At 35.0% G+C, this 14,410-nt stretch overlaps 1 protein-coding gene across 5 annotated transcripts in view; it reads right to left on the bottom strand.

The window, feature by feature from the left end:
* Positions 1-14,410, bottom strand: part of NKTR (natural killer cell triggering receptor) — a 53,670-nt gene that overhangs the window by 17,574 nt on the left and 21,686 nt on the right. For 2 of the 5 annotated variants that reach the window (XM_025883522.2, XM_025883511.2), the window contains exons 3-10: positions 14,298-14,372; positions 13,475-13,582; positions 13,066-13,110; positions 11,235-11,322; positions 2,602-2,631; positions 1,927-2,072; positions 764-986; positions 244-399 (exon numbers count right to left, since the gene is read on the bottom strand). In XM_025883522.2, the coding sequence (XP_025739307.1) occupies positions 244-399; positions 764-986; positions 1,927-2,072; positions 2,602-2,631; positions 11,235-11,322; positions 13,066-13,110; positions 13,475-13,582; positions 14,298-14,372 (871 nt within the window). Of the gene's footprint in view, positions 1-243; positions 400-763; positions 987-1,926; positions 2,073-2,601; positions 2,632-5,561; positions 5,580-11,234; positions 11,323-12,728; positions 12,757-13,065; positions 13,111-13,474; positions 13,583-14,297; positions 14,373-14,410 lie in introns of those variants that run through there. The other 3 variants (XM_073901302.1, XM_025883529.2, XM_073901311.1) reach the window with 3 other exon arrangements.

Here is a 14,410-nt window from a genome sequence, read left to right on the forward strand (position 1 = left end):
ATCTTTCCAGAGCTCCAGTAAGAACTTCTCCCCTGGCCTATGTGCCCAACCCCCTTCCCTACTAGTAGAATGTGAATTCCGAAAGGTAGGGTACGTGTCATTCATTAACCTGGCATCTCACACAGTATCGTTCAAAGCGCTCTGACTACAGTTCATGCTCAATAAATGAGTGTGGAACCGCAAAGAGCTGATGGAATTATCATTCACAGAAATGAAAACAACAGGGTTAATCACCCTACTTACGGTTCAGGTTCCACGGTGACAAGAGGCATATCTCTTCTCAGTAAAAATCGGTTCTCAGGAACTGGAGGAATCTCCTCTGGGCGGACCACAGGCTTTTCTCTTTTAGCATTTGAATCAACTGACGTTTTTTCATTGGTATCACTCCTCTCAGAGTGACTTAGAGAGAACAAAGCATGCCACCAATTAAAATGTGCAATGTTTGCATTTCAGATATTAAAGAACATATAAAGCATGAACACAGTACTAAATACCACAGTACTAAATTCTGCTATGAAAATGTCAAATGATCCTAAAACTTAAGTTTCAAGGATTTTTTTTTCACCTGCCAACACATAAATCTTTGCTATGAAATGTCTGTGCTACTCCTAGAATAGTCAAATTTCAAATTAAAGTCCAAAAAATACTATCTTTTTTCAACAACAGATTATAAAGCTAAGTTTACACAACTGCACATGCTTTCCCCATCAGGGTGTGTGTGGTTTTTTTTAGCTTAAGATTCCCCTTGGTGTTTCACACTTACCCTTTTGGGCTCATTATATGTTTATTCCTTGGCTCTTCTGAACTGCTTGCTTCCTTTCGTCTCTTTTTAGAATGTTTAACTTTTAGCCGCCTCTTATGTTTCCTTCTTCTGCTTCTCTCATGTTCAATTTCACTTTCTGAAGAAGATTCTGAAGAGGAAGAGGAATTGGAAGAGGAATCCGAGTCTTCTGAATGAGTTGGTTTCTTCCTTTTTTTCTCAAAAACTTTTAAGAAATATTAACAAGAATATTAATACTGGATTTCAGTGCCTACTGTTCAGAGTAAAACATGTGACTGCCTAGTATCATAAAACATGCTTTACGAACGGAAAACTAAAGACAGAATTTAAATAAACTTTTCTTCATGTTAATAATACAACGTGCTGCTGAGACTGTAAGGTAACAAAGCCCTTGCCCTCATAAGGCCTATATTCTAGTTGGATCAGGTAAGAAAATAAGTAACTGCATAATATGACAAATGGTTAAGTGCTAGGACAGAAACACAAAAAAAGCAGGATAAAGGGAATACGGAGAGTCAGGGGGTAACTGAAAATTACATCTGAACAGAGACCTGAAGGAAGTGAGGTAAGGGGTCATGCAGATACTTGGGTGAAGAGTGCTGCAGACAGTGGGGACAGCCAGCACAAAGGTCCCTGCGTGCTTGGTGTGTCTGAGTCAAGGTCAACGTGGCTGGGAGGACAATGAATGAGGGGGAAGAGGTGAGAGAAACCGCAGAGAGCAGAATGCCTTACAGACCAAGTAAAGACTTTAGCTTTGGCTGACTAAGGGAGCCCTTGGAGAAGATCACTCTGGTTGCTGTTAAGGACAGATTACAGAGGATCAAGAGTACAAGCAAGGAGACCAGTCAGGAATTTACGCTGAGAAAAGATTATAGAGAAGGACAGAGGTAAACAGGATAGGTATGAGGCTACTGCAGTCGTCCAGGTCTGGACAAGGCTGAGAGCAGGGGGAAGTAAAAAGAAGGGAGATTTGATAAGATTTGTACATGACTTGGATAGAAAGTATGATACAGAAGCATCGGGGCTACTGCCATACAACTTGTATAGTTTCCTCCACTACTAAAATCCAGTAAGTATGTTTAAGTTATAGTCGTCAACGTGTTTTACATATATCCTAGCTCCCTCCACTCCCCAAAAACCCTTACCATCTTTTGTTGATTTTGTGGCAAGCACCCCACAATCAATAACTCGCACATCTGCATAAGGTCTACTTGCGGCATCCGTTTTCAGATTTTCAATCTGTTCGATTACTTCAAAACCAGAAATAACTAATCCAAAGACGACATGAACCCTGTCACAATACAAATTCGAGAAGGAACTGGTTTGATCCCTATTAAGCCATAAGCAGTAATCACAACTGTTATACATGACATGTCTACAGACCTTAATAGAAAAGCAAAGTGTTTGATGAATGAAACAACTAGAAGGGAATTGGAACTTGAAATCTGCTTCGTAAAAGGAACAAACAACAACAATTACTCAAATCAAGCCTCAGTTTTCTGCCTAAAACAATATATTTTTTTTAAGGTAAAGAGTCTGAAAACAGTCAGATTGCCCTTAATACTCGGAAACTATTGTTACAGAGTCACTCAAGAGAGCACGACTGGGAGGTGTATCCATAGGCCCAGATAAAGACCCCATTCAGTGACATGACAGTTATGAGGTCTCAAGACTGACTAACCTGTGATCCTTAAGGAGGGGCCTGGCTTTGAGAGATTAACCCAGAGATCAAGAGCACCCCCTTGAGTCACCCATGGTCCAACCTGTATTGGACTGGCCACCCAAACCACCCCCCCAAGGTAATAAAATGTCACTCTTACCCATCCAGGTGTGGAGCAGGTTTTGTGGTACTGTGTAAGAAACATCAACACAAAGATGGCAAAAACCAGGTGTTCAGGTGAACAGAGCAGAAGGGTTTAGAGCACAGCATGTAGAGAACAAAGAGGTAAAGATAAAAAGATAGGGAACAAGTTAAATGTGGTATACATCTACACTTAAAAACCTTACCAACAGCAACAGTAGCCATTTTACTGGTTAAAAAAAAAAATCGCTCAAGATAATAATGAATTACAAAGTTGTATTTATTTCTCCTATATGAAGACTATCCCTATACATATGTATGAAACAACTTTGAAATAGCATAAAAATACCTTAAAATTAAAGTTACTCTCGAATCCAAAACAACAAAAGCAAAAACAAACTCAAAATTTATCAAGATAATTAAAGAAAATAAAAAGTACTATCATTTGCCCTAAGGAAAGAAAAGTGTGATCAATACTTGGCCTCTACACTTAAATGAGTTCTGCTATTTGTTATTTCTCATACTGAGTCAGTCTGGATCTTTTAGGCAGGCAGATGGAGGTAGGCCTTAGGAGTCCTGTTTCCAGAACTTCCTGCCCCTCCCACCTAAGGTGAAGCTCTGCCGCTCACAGCAACCCTAAAAATGCAATAGGGAGCAAACCTTCCCTTTGTCAACACTTCTGACATGGTAAGTAATGATGGATAACATTATAGACACTTTACATTTCTATGGCCCAGAAAATGCCCAACCTGCTGCTTCTACAGTCACAAACTGGCCAATAGTCACTCTTGGGAAGTCTATGGGGTATATTTGGTTAAGACATTTTGAACCCAAACTGGTGGTTTCCCTTAGCATTGTCACAAATCTTTACAATATGTGAATTGCAGTGAAAATTCAAAAGCAGATAACTAGACTCAGAAGGATGTACCACAAAAATCTTAGTTTGTAAGAATGAGAAACAGAAGAATTTGAGAAAGAACACTGGCTATCAGGCCATGCTTAAAGCAGTCAACTGTGCTAGGAGCTCCCATATCAATTTTTATATTCCTTTTAAGGCAATTCTAAGATACATGATTCAACAAAACACAATTTTAACCTTCACAACAATGTTAAAAATCATTATTCTACAAGGAATGGTAGCATTTATACTTACATTAAGAATATTCAGTTCTGTAAAAGCACTACAGAATTTAATTTTAAAAATTGTCAATTTAAGAAGTTCCAGAATTTAAAGCAATCCTGAGTTTTAAAACCACAAAGTCTCAAATTCTCCTTAGAAGACTGAGAAGTTGTAATTCAAGCCAATATAATAGTAAAAATGAGTAAAAACAGAAGAAAGAAAAAAAGGACAAAATCTGGCAAGCAGGTGAGGAACTAATGCTTAAATAATTAAACTAGCATCCGGAAACTACTTTGGATAATAACTTTAAGACGGAAATGTGCTTCCCATATATATAAAACTTTACCAAAACACGCTTATGATAGGAAGATATGAGTACATATGCTAGACAGTGATTCCATTATATGAAAGATGTAAGAGGTAAAATTTGTAAAGATAAAAATGTCCTACAATGTTAAGGGATCGATTTCAAATACGTAGCAGTGAAAACAAGGAGTGGTTTATTGATTAGGTATATTCCTCCTCCTTCCTTGATCCTTTCTTTCACAACTCTCACATCTTTCGGGGAAAAGCCTACGGATTTTTCTAAAACACACAGAACCCAATTCAGTTTGCCACATTGGCTAATAGGAGTCCTGTAAAAACCACCTGATGGCAAAACTCTGGAGCAAATGGTGAGAGATGAGAACACTCTAGCTAACTGCCGTGAGATAGCAACATACCCCTTGAGACTCAATTTCAGGATGGAATCACTACGTTTATGACAGATTCCAGTTTTGTTTTGAATTCAAATGACAACTGAAGACAAAAAAACTTGGTCCTTTACTGCAATAGTGAAGAAAACAAATGAAGATAAGAACAATTATTGCAGGGGTAAATTTCAGCTGGCTTGCTGTGCCTACACTGGTGTGAATAATTAAGTCCATCACTTGCATCCTCAATTCAGGAGGCAGAAATACAAATGTATACTTAAATCGGGTTAGACTACATATTAAGAATACTGAAAGTACCTTAACAAAGAAGCCCCTCGGGGTTCTTAGCCTACATTCCAGGAGTAGAAATAACAGTGTAAAGCAGGCATACTGGCACCAGGCCGACAGCAGACATGGATAAACAGAGGACACTGCCAAACGGGCAGGCAGAAATGATACACTTGGTCCCAGCTATTCAATCCTACTCAACCAAAGAGATCTCATCCCACCAACTCTTAAATGTACTGATCTTTCAAAACTATATAGTGGAAAAGACCCATGCAGTGGTGACACTCAATAAATTCAGACCTCATGGCCAGAGACTACCATAAATATTTAAGTTTATACATGCTTATGAAAACATACCTAAAGGAGAAAGAACCACAAAGAACATTTCAATTTATAAAAGCTTTCAATATTTTCACATTTCCATTTTCTCCTGTCACTTAGGACACTGATTTTCCAGTTTCCTCCACCCCCTGAACGTAATTTAAAAATATATGCATAAGGATTCATTTAAACTTTGTAAATCCTAGACACTGAAAAGTGTCACTGTTACTCCAAAAAACAATCTACATTATTATACCATTATCAAAGAAGCTTTTGGTCTTATACAGCAATTAACAGTTCTGCACTGAAATGAAATCTAAACCATTATATACAATACACCCTTTTCCCCACCCTCCCCCAGAAGAGGTGTGGAAACATGGTGGGGAAATGTATTTCCCAGGATTAACCGCGAACAATAAAACACACTTGTTTTACATGTATTGCTGCTATAAATCAAGCAGAAAGTTTTTCTTACAATGGTTCAATGCACATAACAATAGGATTAAAGAGATAAAGGCAAAGAAAGAAAAAGAGAGCCTTAGAGTAATGAGACATTACCTTTGGAGCGCACGGTGTAACACTCTTTCTGTAAATTTTACACAAAAATGGCAAGAAATAAATTGTAATACACTTTTAAGACAAGACTGAATCTATGTTTTAATATCAATATAACTTTGAAATTAAATATTTTCAAGTTTTATGCAAAGCAAGAAAGCTTTTTTAAAATGGAGGGCTCTAAATTTTCTTTCACATAGGATATGTATGTAGAGACAAACTGTGCTTAAGAAAAACACTGTGGTGAAGGTGGGAATCTGCTCAGAGCCTTAATATTCTAACACTAGAGTGTGAATAACCAAACAGTGTATTTTGCTTTGCAAATCCTACAAACTAGCTAAGTCAACCAACATCTTTCTCAAAAAAAGAGTAATGTATCCTGAGTACATACATGAATATAAAGATCTGAATGCCTAGGAGCAGTTACTACCAGTGAAAAGCAAAAATGTCAATGAAAAGGACTGAGTTAAGAGAATTCAAAACAAAATTTCAGGGAACTTTCTCTTCTTTTTTTAGTAATTCACTTCAAGTAGTTAAAAATCTTTCATGTGTCTACATTTGAAATCTTTTTTTCATCACACACAACAGACCACTATTAGGAATAAGTGAGCAAAATTAGGACCATAGTTTCTGTTCAACACTTCTGTGGTTGTTAAGTCCCCGAAAATAATAATAATAATAAAACAATAAAGCAGCATAACTAGAATTTTTAGGATCTCCTCAAAGGATAAAAAGGCAAGAGAGATGAAAGTATAAAAGTATGCTATCAAATTTTGGCCATGATACTTGCTTTTCCTACCTAATCTCTGATTTTCCCCCATTGTAAAAAAATTTTTTTCAAAAAATACACAGTCTAACCAACTTTAAATCTATTAAACTTTAAACATATCTAGTATACTCAGACCAAAATCCGTATTATATATAGTGGACAAAATTCTTTATAAAGGTTTCAGACTATTAAATCTTGAAATATTTAAAAACAAGCTTTAATTTCTTATAAAGGCACTGATACATGAATTACTGTCAAAAATATGATGTTACAATGAATCATGGAACACTACATCAAAAACTAATGATGTAATGTATGGTGATTAACATAACAATAAAAAATATTTAAAGGAAAAAGAAGAATATGATGTTTCAAATAATGTGCTGTTTTCAATGAATGTTGTAAAAAAAAAAGTGACTCCAGGTGTAAAGTACTATGAACATAAAGATAACCTATTTCTGTCTACTGTAGCCTTGAACATGCAATTTTTTCCTTAAACCCCTGAAACTACCACACCATCATGGAAGAGGCACCAAATGATAGTGAGACACACAGCTTGTGTAAGGGCCATGTTATAGAGCTCTCCCTATGTGTTCCAAAAGTCACCAAATAGAGAGCTTTCAAAAATTCAGCACTAATGTTAACATAATACACATCAAACACTACTAGATACAAAATTCCTTCCAGGTTGCTAATACATATGTCACATAACACTAAGTGATATTAAGACTGGATGTTACAGATGGCAGTTGATACTCAGAGAACTTGGTTTATGCTTAAGTTTCACCAACATCTTTGTTGATGAAAAATCCTGCAATGTACACATAAAGATACTACCCCCAAAAAGGAAGGAAAAACTAGAACCTCCCAGATTACTGACACTTACTAGCATTTCTTCTCATACAGATTCATGAATATGTGGAGGGAAAACCATTTCTGCCCAAATTTACCTTTGCTACCCCAAATCGCAGCACAGCTTTATAAACCCCTTAACACCAAACCGGTCTTCACCTCCCCTTGCTCTGCTCTGAAACGATCAGCACTTCTCTCCCACTCAGGTGATCAGCCATTTCTAAGTTTGGTTAGGACATATCCTGGAACTACTTTATATTTTCCTCCCACAGTCCTATTTATACGCGTTAACACTTTTTGTTTAAAGTTTGACTTTTCCACATTATCTTGTTTTCTTAAATTTTTATAATTATCATGACCACTGACAGTGGCCAACGACAGAGACTGTTCTCCAAAGCTCTGCAGGTCTTTCTACTACATGGCTGTACATAAGGTGGCACAGACCAAGTGAAGGGAGACAAGTGTACCACCACGTCAACGTTCTGTTCGCAGCTGATGAAGACTGCTGCCTAATTTAGGCAAATGAGCCTGAAGCTTCTTTGCAGCACCTTTCAGACTGATGTAAATTAGGCAATTACAACTATTTTCCTTTAGGCAAGACAATGTTTACACACAAATCATTCCACATATTCAGAAACTGAGGATCAACCTACAAAACACTTTCTTCCTTTTATGTCCACATTTTCATGCCAAAATGTTTACTTTATCTTTGAGAATGGGACAGATACTTCATAAGCCAAAAAGGAAAGACAGACTAACTCAAGGTAAATAGCCAATAAAACTAGAACCAAGGTCTCCTGATAGCTAGAATAGTAGCTCTAACCCAAGATATAGTTATTTAATACAGAGCTATAAACCACCTAATCTTTTTAATGACTACTTCATGTAATACCTTCTTTATCTTGTTGATGAATGTATAGAAAAACAATGAAAATTAGAGAATTAACAGACCGTTATTACTAGAAGCCAAAGGAAATGAAAAATGTTTCTGTGTGTCATTTTATCTTTGCATTACTTATACAAGGAAAAGGTTGGACGAGATGATCTTGAAATCCTTTTCCACTCTAAGACTTTATAATTCTATTGCTCTTATTATGGTTTCTTCCTAGTGTTTGGCTTCAACAAATAAATAATAAAAAGAACAAAAATGACTAAATACTGAGTTAACTTGGTTACTATTTTGGTTCCAGGTCTTTGAAGTCCTTCAAAAATACTTCAACATGAACAAACCATTATTTCCTCAGTGAATCATGGGGACAGTATCACTTCCTCCATGTTTCTTGAGCAGTACTATTTCAAAAAGAAATAGTAGGCCCCCCAAAGCAAAATCATTATGACTGATACAGCAGGAGATATAAGCAGTTACTGCAAAAATTACGAATGGCTTTATAGAAGAAAATCTGGTTTTTGTCATATACCTGATTGTTACATCCAAAGAAAGCAATATGTGCACAATTATGTTTAATAAAAATTATGTATGCCTTAGGAAGGGGAGGTTTTAAATGCTTCAGTAATGAAGACAATAGTTACTGCACAAAGCACAAGAGTCCTCGAGAAATATTTTGCAAATACAGTAATAGCACCAAATTTACTCCTTAGGAATGACAAAGTAGTAGAATTACAGTATGAACTACAAATATAATTGTGCAAGGATGTAGTAAAAGTCCTTGTTAAGCCTGTAAAACTGGACCTATCAAGGCAGTTCTTGGCGTTTTCCCACCCATTCTCACACTACCCTTTCCTGTCTGGAATGCAGAATAGCTGTTTGAGGCGCCCCAGGAAGAGCTGTGGTGAGAGGGAGAAGCTCAGCACCACCCTCACCACCCTCACCACCCTGGGGCAGCCCACAGAGGACTCTGCCACTGCCCGCCCTCGCAGCCAGCCGCAGCTTTTAGAGTTTAGCTGGGATCACAGACACAACTTGAAGACAGTACATTATACTTTTACACTACTTCCAACTCCAAAAGGATTTGGGCTTGCAAGACAGAGATTTTCAAAGATTTTTCTTTTTATGGGCCACCATCTCCATTTCCCCTTTCTATAACAGAAAGTGTTTTGTTTAGAAAGGTGAATGTTAGTTTTATTTTATCCTTCAACCATGGGGAACCGGTACTTTCAGCCAGCACAAAACAGCACATGCCACAAAAATTCCTTAAAAAAAGATAAGAATTTTTTTTTGTATGTACAAAAACACTAAATTACTTCCAAGACTACTTTTAACTGCAAAGTTATTTCTAGAAGCAAATTTCAAACTAAAAGTAGAAAATTTTCTTTCAACGTAAGTTCAGAGTGATTTTAGTGCCATCTACAGTTAATTATGAAGACAAGCTTAAAACTTTTAATCCTAATTCACGGATGTTACAATTTTCATTTGGCATTCCTTGCCAAAAATAGCAGTCCAATGTAAAATTAAACTATGTAGAAACAGCAATGGCCATAATTTTGATACTAAGCATTCCTACAAAAGACTTAAGCAAGTACTAAATAACACAGAAAACCAATTTTTTGAAGGGAGAACCTCGTCATATACTGGATGTTAATTAATGTATGTACCTGCACACCGGTTTTTACTCTTCACGTTCGATTAAACAAGCTAAATGGTATGTAACAATGGGAAGAAGCTGCTGCTACCTGATAAATTTTAATGTACTGATATAAAAAAAGGAAATCTAAAAGAAACTTTAGAGCCCTCAGATGGTAGCTTCTTGACCAATGAATTTCATTAGTTTATCATGTTCACAGTTCAGATAAGCTTAAAAATGGAAATGGGAAACCTCAATCAAAGAGTAAATAGCTTTATATTAAATTACTATAAAGGAAGTTTTTCAAGATATTTCCCACTACTTTTTTTTGGCCCTTAAGAAGGTTAAAGAAAGAAAAATACCCTAGTAGAGGAGTATTAATAACTACTGTTCTAGGGGATCAAAACATGATCTAGGAACAAATTTCGGTCTTCCTTTTTTCCTGCACGCTCCAAGCACTGTCATCTTCCATCAGCTTTCCATTTTTAGGACATTCTTAGGAACAGAATGCCCCTTATCTGAACTTTATCAGATCACGTTGGAAATCTATTTTGCAGACAAATTTAAAATGTGAGATTTACTTTACATGAAAAATTTACTCCTTTAAAGACAGGGAAGCGCCATTCATACTCGTCCATTCAGAAAGATGACAAGAACTTTTTCTGGCAAACCATGAATAAAATATTTCTCCAACATATATAGTACAACTGTAGAGATTTACTTCTAATCAAAAGCATTAAACTTCATGCTAGCCAATTATCTTTCCTATTTTAAATCCTGGGATTATAATATAAATAGGTTTTAGAGTAGCTTTAGATAAGAATATAACTAAAAATATGCCAAGTAAGGTTTTGGTTGTGCCTGTACGTACATGAAAAGGTGTTTTGTTTTTTTAAAAAGCAAATTTAGCATTCTGAAGTTTCCTGAGTGCCAATCTCATAAATTTTGGTGGAAATGACAGCAATATTGGTTTAATTCAATTATGCATAGAGATCTCAAGAGATTTAAGTTTTTTACAATGCTGATGCAATAGCAAAGTCACTCATCTCTGTACAGTATCAGAAAATAATGGTACCTCTCTCAAATTAGCTCAAAGAGCAACAATAAGGGAAAAAGCAACCACACAATGGTTTATTCAAAACAACTGTTCTCCAGGCCAAGGGCACATTAGTCCTAGTCTATGAACAATTTTTAAATGCTGATCAATAGTTTATGTTCCAATCTAGTTTCGGTAAACTGAGCCCCCAAATTTGTTAAGTCAAAGCCAATTTCCTTTCCTAAGACGACAACATACTTTGAAAATAACGTACATCTTCAAGTTACATCTTTTAAGTACCATTCTTCAAATGGAGGATATATGCTGAACGCTGAGGCGGTTGTTAGAGCTTACCAGTTTCTGTAACGTTAGAAATTAGTAACAAAGTCCAATTTGGCAGAATTTGAGCATTTAAACTTGGTTTAACTATACCATCTTTCTCATGAACAGCGCTTCTCTGTTTAAGAAAAGCTCATCTCTGAATTATGCCTACTCACATGAAAAACTGGGAACCATTGGTATGTTTCCCTCGATTTGCCATTGACAAAAGGAACGCTCTGTCATGTTTGAGAATAAAGTTTTCATCTGTTTGAAGAAAACACAAATTCGTCAGTCTCTAATTATAAGCCACTTTTAAAGTGTAATGTTCACAGTAATAAATAGAAAGCAAAGGATGAAATTCCTCTTCTGGTCAGTATAGATACTTGTCTGAATATTTAGAAAAAAATTTTTTTAACTAATCAAATAACAAAAGCATAAAAAGATCAAAAATACTACTTAAAGCCTTGGGGAAAAGAACATATATTTAATGCTTTATACAAACAGCCTTAGAATAGTCACTTTTAGTAGTAACATACTTTGGCTAAATGATATGTAAACTACATTATTAACTTTCCGGGAAAACCAATAAAGAGATTTTAGAAAAATCTCTATGGTAAAGCTCACTTTCTTCAACTTTCCAATTATCTTGCTTAATGCACTATATATGGGAGAAGTTTAATAATCTTATGTGCTTAATTTCTATATGGTAAAATTATTCAACTGTATTGAAGCTAGACTATGAGAGCAAAAAACAGAAAGTTACAATTTTAGTTGTAAGGATGTACATAAGTTAAATAATGTATATAGACTCCGAATAGATAGGATCAAAAATTATCTAAGGAGGCAAGTCCCATAAAAACAAAAACTTAAAGGACAAAATATAATTTTAAGATACACAAGTATCTGCCACCACTGGAACAACCACATTAAAGTGGCCTACAACATTAGTTTCAAATTGCTACAAGCTGATAGAACCAGCTAATGATCTGCTTCCTACTGGTTCAAAGGAAAAACTGTTATAAAGATCACTCAGATTATTTTAATTCCAGCAGAAATATCTTCAAAACTAAATTTCCCTTGTAACATTCATACAAACAAATCTTTTCTTTAGAACAAACAGAAACATAGAAAACTTTAAAAAATTATTACCTTGGGAACAGGCTTCTGAAAAAGAGTAGTAATCCATTTTCCCCCAAAAGAAATATAGAAGACTATTATAACACTGAAGCTATCATGGCATTTAAATCTAGTAAGATTGGATCCCATTATAAATCTCTGCAACTGACTTTTCTAAGGCTTTTTGGGGCAAGTGCAATAGTTAGACTTATGCAAATACTACTACTGTAGGAATAAAACACAATCATATAGTTCTAGTATACAAAAGAAAACATACAAACCTCTGAGGAAGTAGGAAATACCAACTTTTATTCAAAGAAATTGCTGGTTTAGGGGGAAAAAACATAACTAGATTTTTTTCCCTGATGTAGAATAACCCATTGGGAAAAGAAAAGAGATAGAGATGCATGTATGAAATAGTATACAGAATTTTCCAATTCTTCAAGCAATATAAGAAATTCAGCCACAACCTAACCCAGGCTGTCCATAAATTTATTAGGAAGGGTGCAAGGGAACAGAATTGGAGTTTGTGTTACTGAGCTTCGTTCTCTTACCTTTTCATTTTGCAAAAGACCACATTCTCTATAAACAAAAGAATATGTTGACAGTTTTAGGCAGGAAGATAGGAGTTTTCATGTATATAGTTGCCTAACCTCCATGCTGAAAGTCATGTTTAACCATAAAGTTAGCCTTAATTAATCTTGTCAATTAAAAGTTACATTATTACAATATATTTTATCCCCAAGTTCATGCAAATAAAGTATTTTCATGCAGCATTAGTTTCATGCAAAAAGTGAACTATAAGTACACCTCTCCTCATTAAAAAGTACATGATCAAATTTGCTTTAATATCAGAACTGAAACAAAGGACCATAAAATATTAAGCCTTACCTTTAAAATATCCACCATAAATTGATTCTCCGCCTTTTCCATTACCTGCAAATAATGAGTTACATTAAATTATAATGGAAATTAAAAATATATTAATACATATAAATTACTAAAATACTATTAAAAATTATCTCCATAACCCATTTATTTCAAAAAGTAATCACACCAACAAAATTCAGGAAGAATAAAAATAATCCAAAAGTAGTTGGCATTCATTGTAAGGGAATTCACCAACTATTTATGTTATTATTAAAAGTACATAAAAACAAAATACATTCTTGCTCTACACATCTACTCACTGACCATTTAATATTTATATCATACTGTGACATAATATTTATAATGGTATAATGAGGTAACTCAAGAAACTGACTGATGGAGTTATTAAAAGTGCAACTTTTAGCTCTACCTTCGCTGAAGTCCCCACCCTGAATCATAAAGTTTTTAACCACACGATGGAATGTAGAACCTTTGTAACATAACTTCTTCCCAGTTGTTTTCCCAAGGCCTTTCTCTCCTGGAAAAAAAAAAAAAAGTGAAATTTAGCTACAAACATCTTTCCGTGGAAAGAACCATCCAATTAGTCCTTTGCGAAGTCCCTCCTGTGTGTTGGCACTGTAAGAGATACAAAACATAGGGCAATGAGGCAACAACACACAAACTAAAATAAATATCAAGCAGCATATAAATGTTAAATTGTGTGGCATAGACTCTACATGCAACAGGAGAAAAGGATTAGAAATGGTTATCACTCCAGTAAAAGAGGGCAATCAAGGAATTGGTGCAAAGATTGTATATGTATTTAAGTGTATCTGTTATTTTAAAATAACATTATAGATGTTTTTATTTTTTTCTACTTTTAAAAAATATTAATTCAATTAAAGATAACAAAGAACAACCACACTGTTTTGTCTATCTTCTAATCCTAAATTTCTTGTGAATCTGGAATGCTAAATTTGTTTAAAACACTGAAATTTAGAATTTATGAACTACAATGTTTAGAGATGACTTTATTACACACAGTAGTACTTTCTTTTTTACTTTTGAGACCATTTCTTTGTCCTTTCTACCCTTCAAGAAATGCTTCCCTGATTTCCTATCAGTGAAAATATTATTTTTTTAATGTGCTAAACTCGTTTTACAGCCAGTCACTTTTTACAGAAAACATCTGTTAAGCAAGATAAACTATAAGCCATGACTTCTCATTGGAAATAATTTAATAATTCATTTACCTGAGCATAGGCAAAGGAAGTTTTTGCATGTTTTTGGACATATGTCTGAGAAGAGCTGAAACATAATGCGACCAACTGAAATAAAACACATTAAAAAAAAAAGGTAAGCAAGA

The sequence above is a fragment of the Callorhinus ursinus genome, unplaced genomic scaffold (assembly GCF_003265705.2).
Source record: "Callorhinus ursinus isolate GAN/ISIS: 27379988/994484 unplaced genomic scaffold, GSC_fseal_2.0 scaffold1, whole genome shotgun sequence".
In the NCBI taxonomy this organism is placed as follows: Eukaryota; Metazoa; Chordata; class Mammalia; order Carnivora; family Otariidae; genus Callorhinus; species Callorhinus ursinus.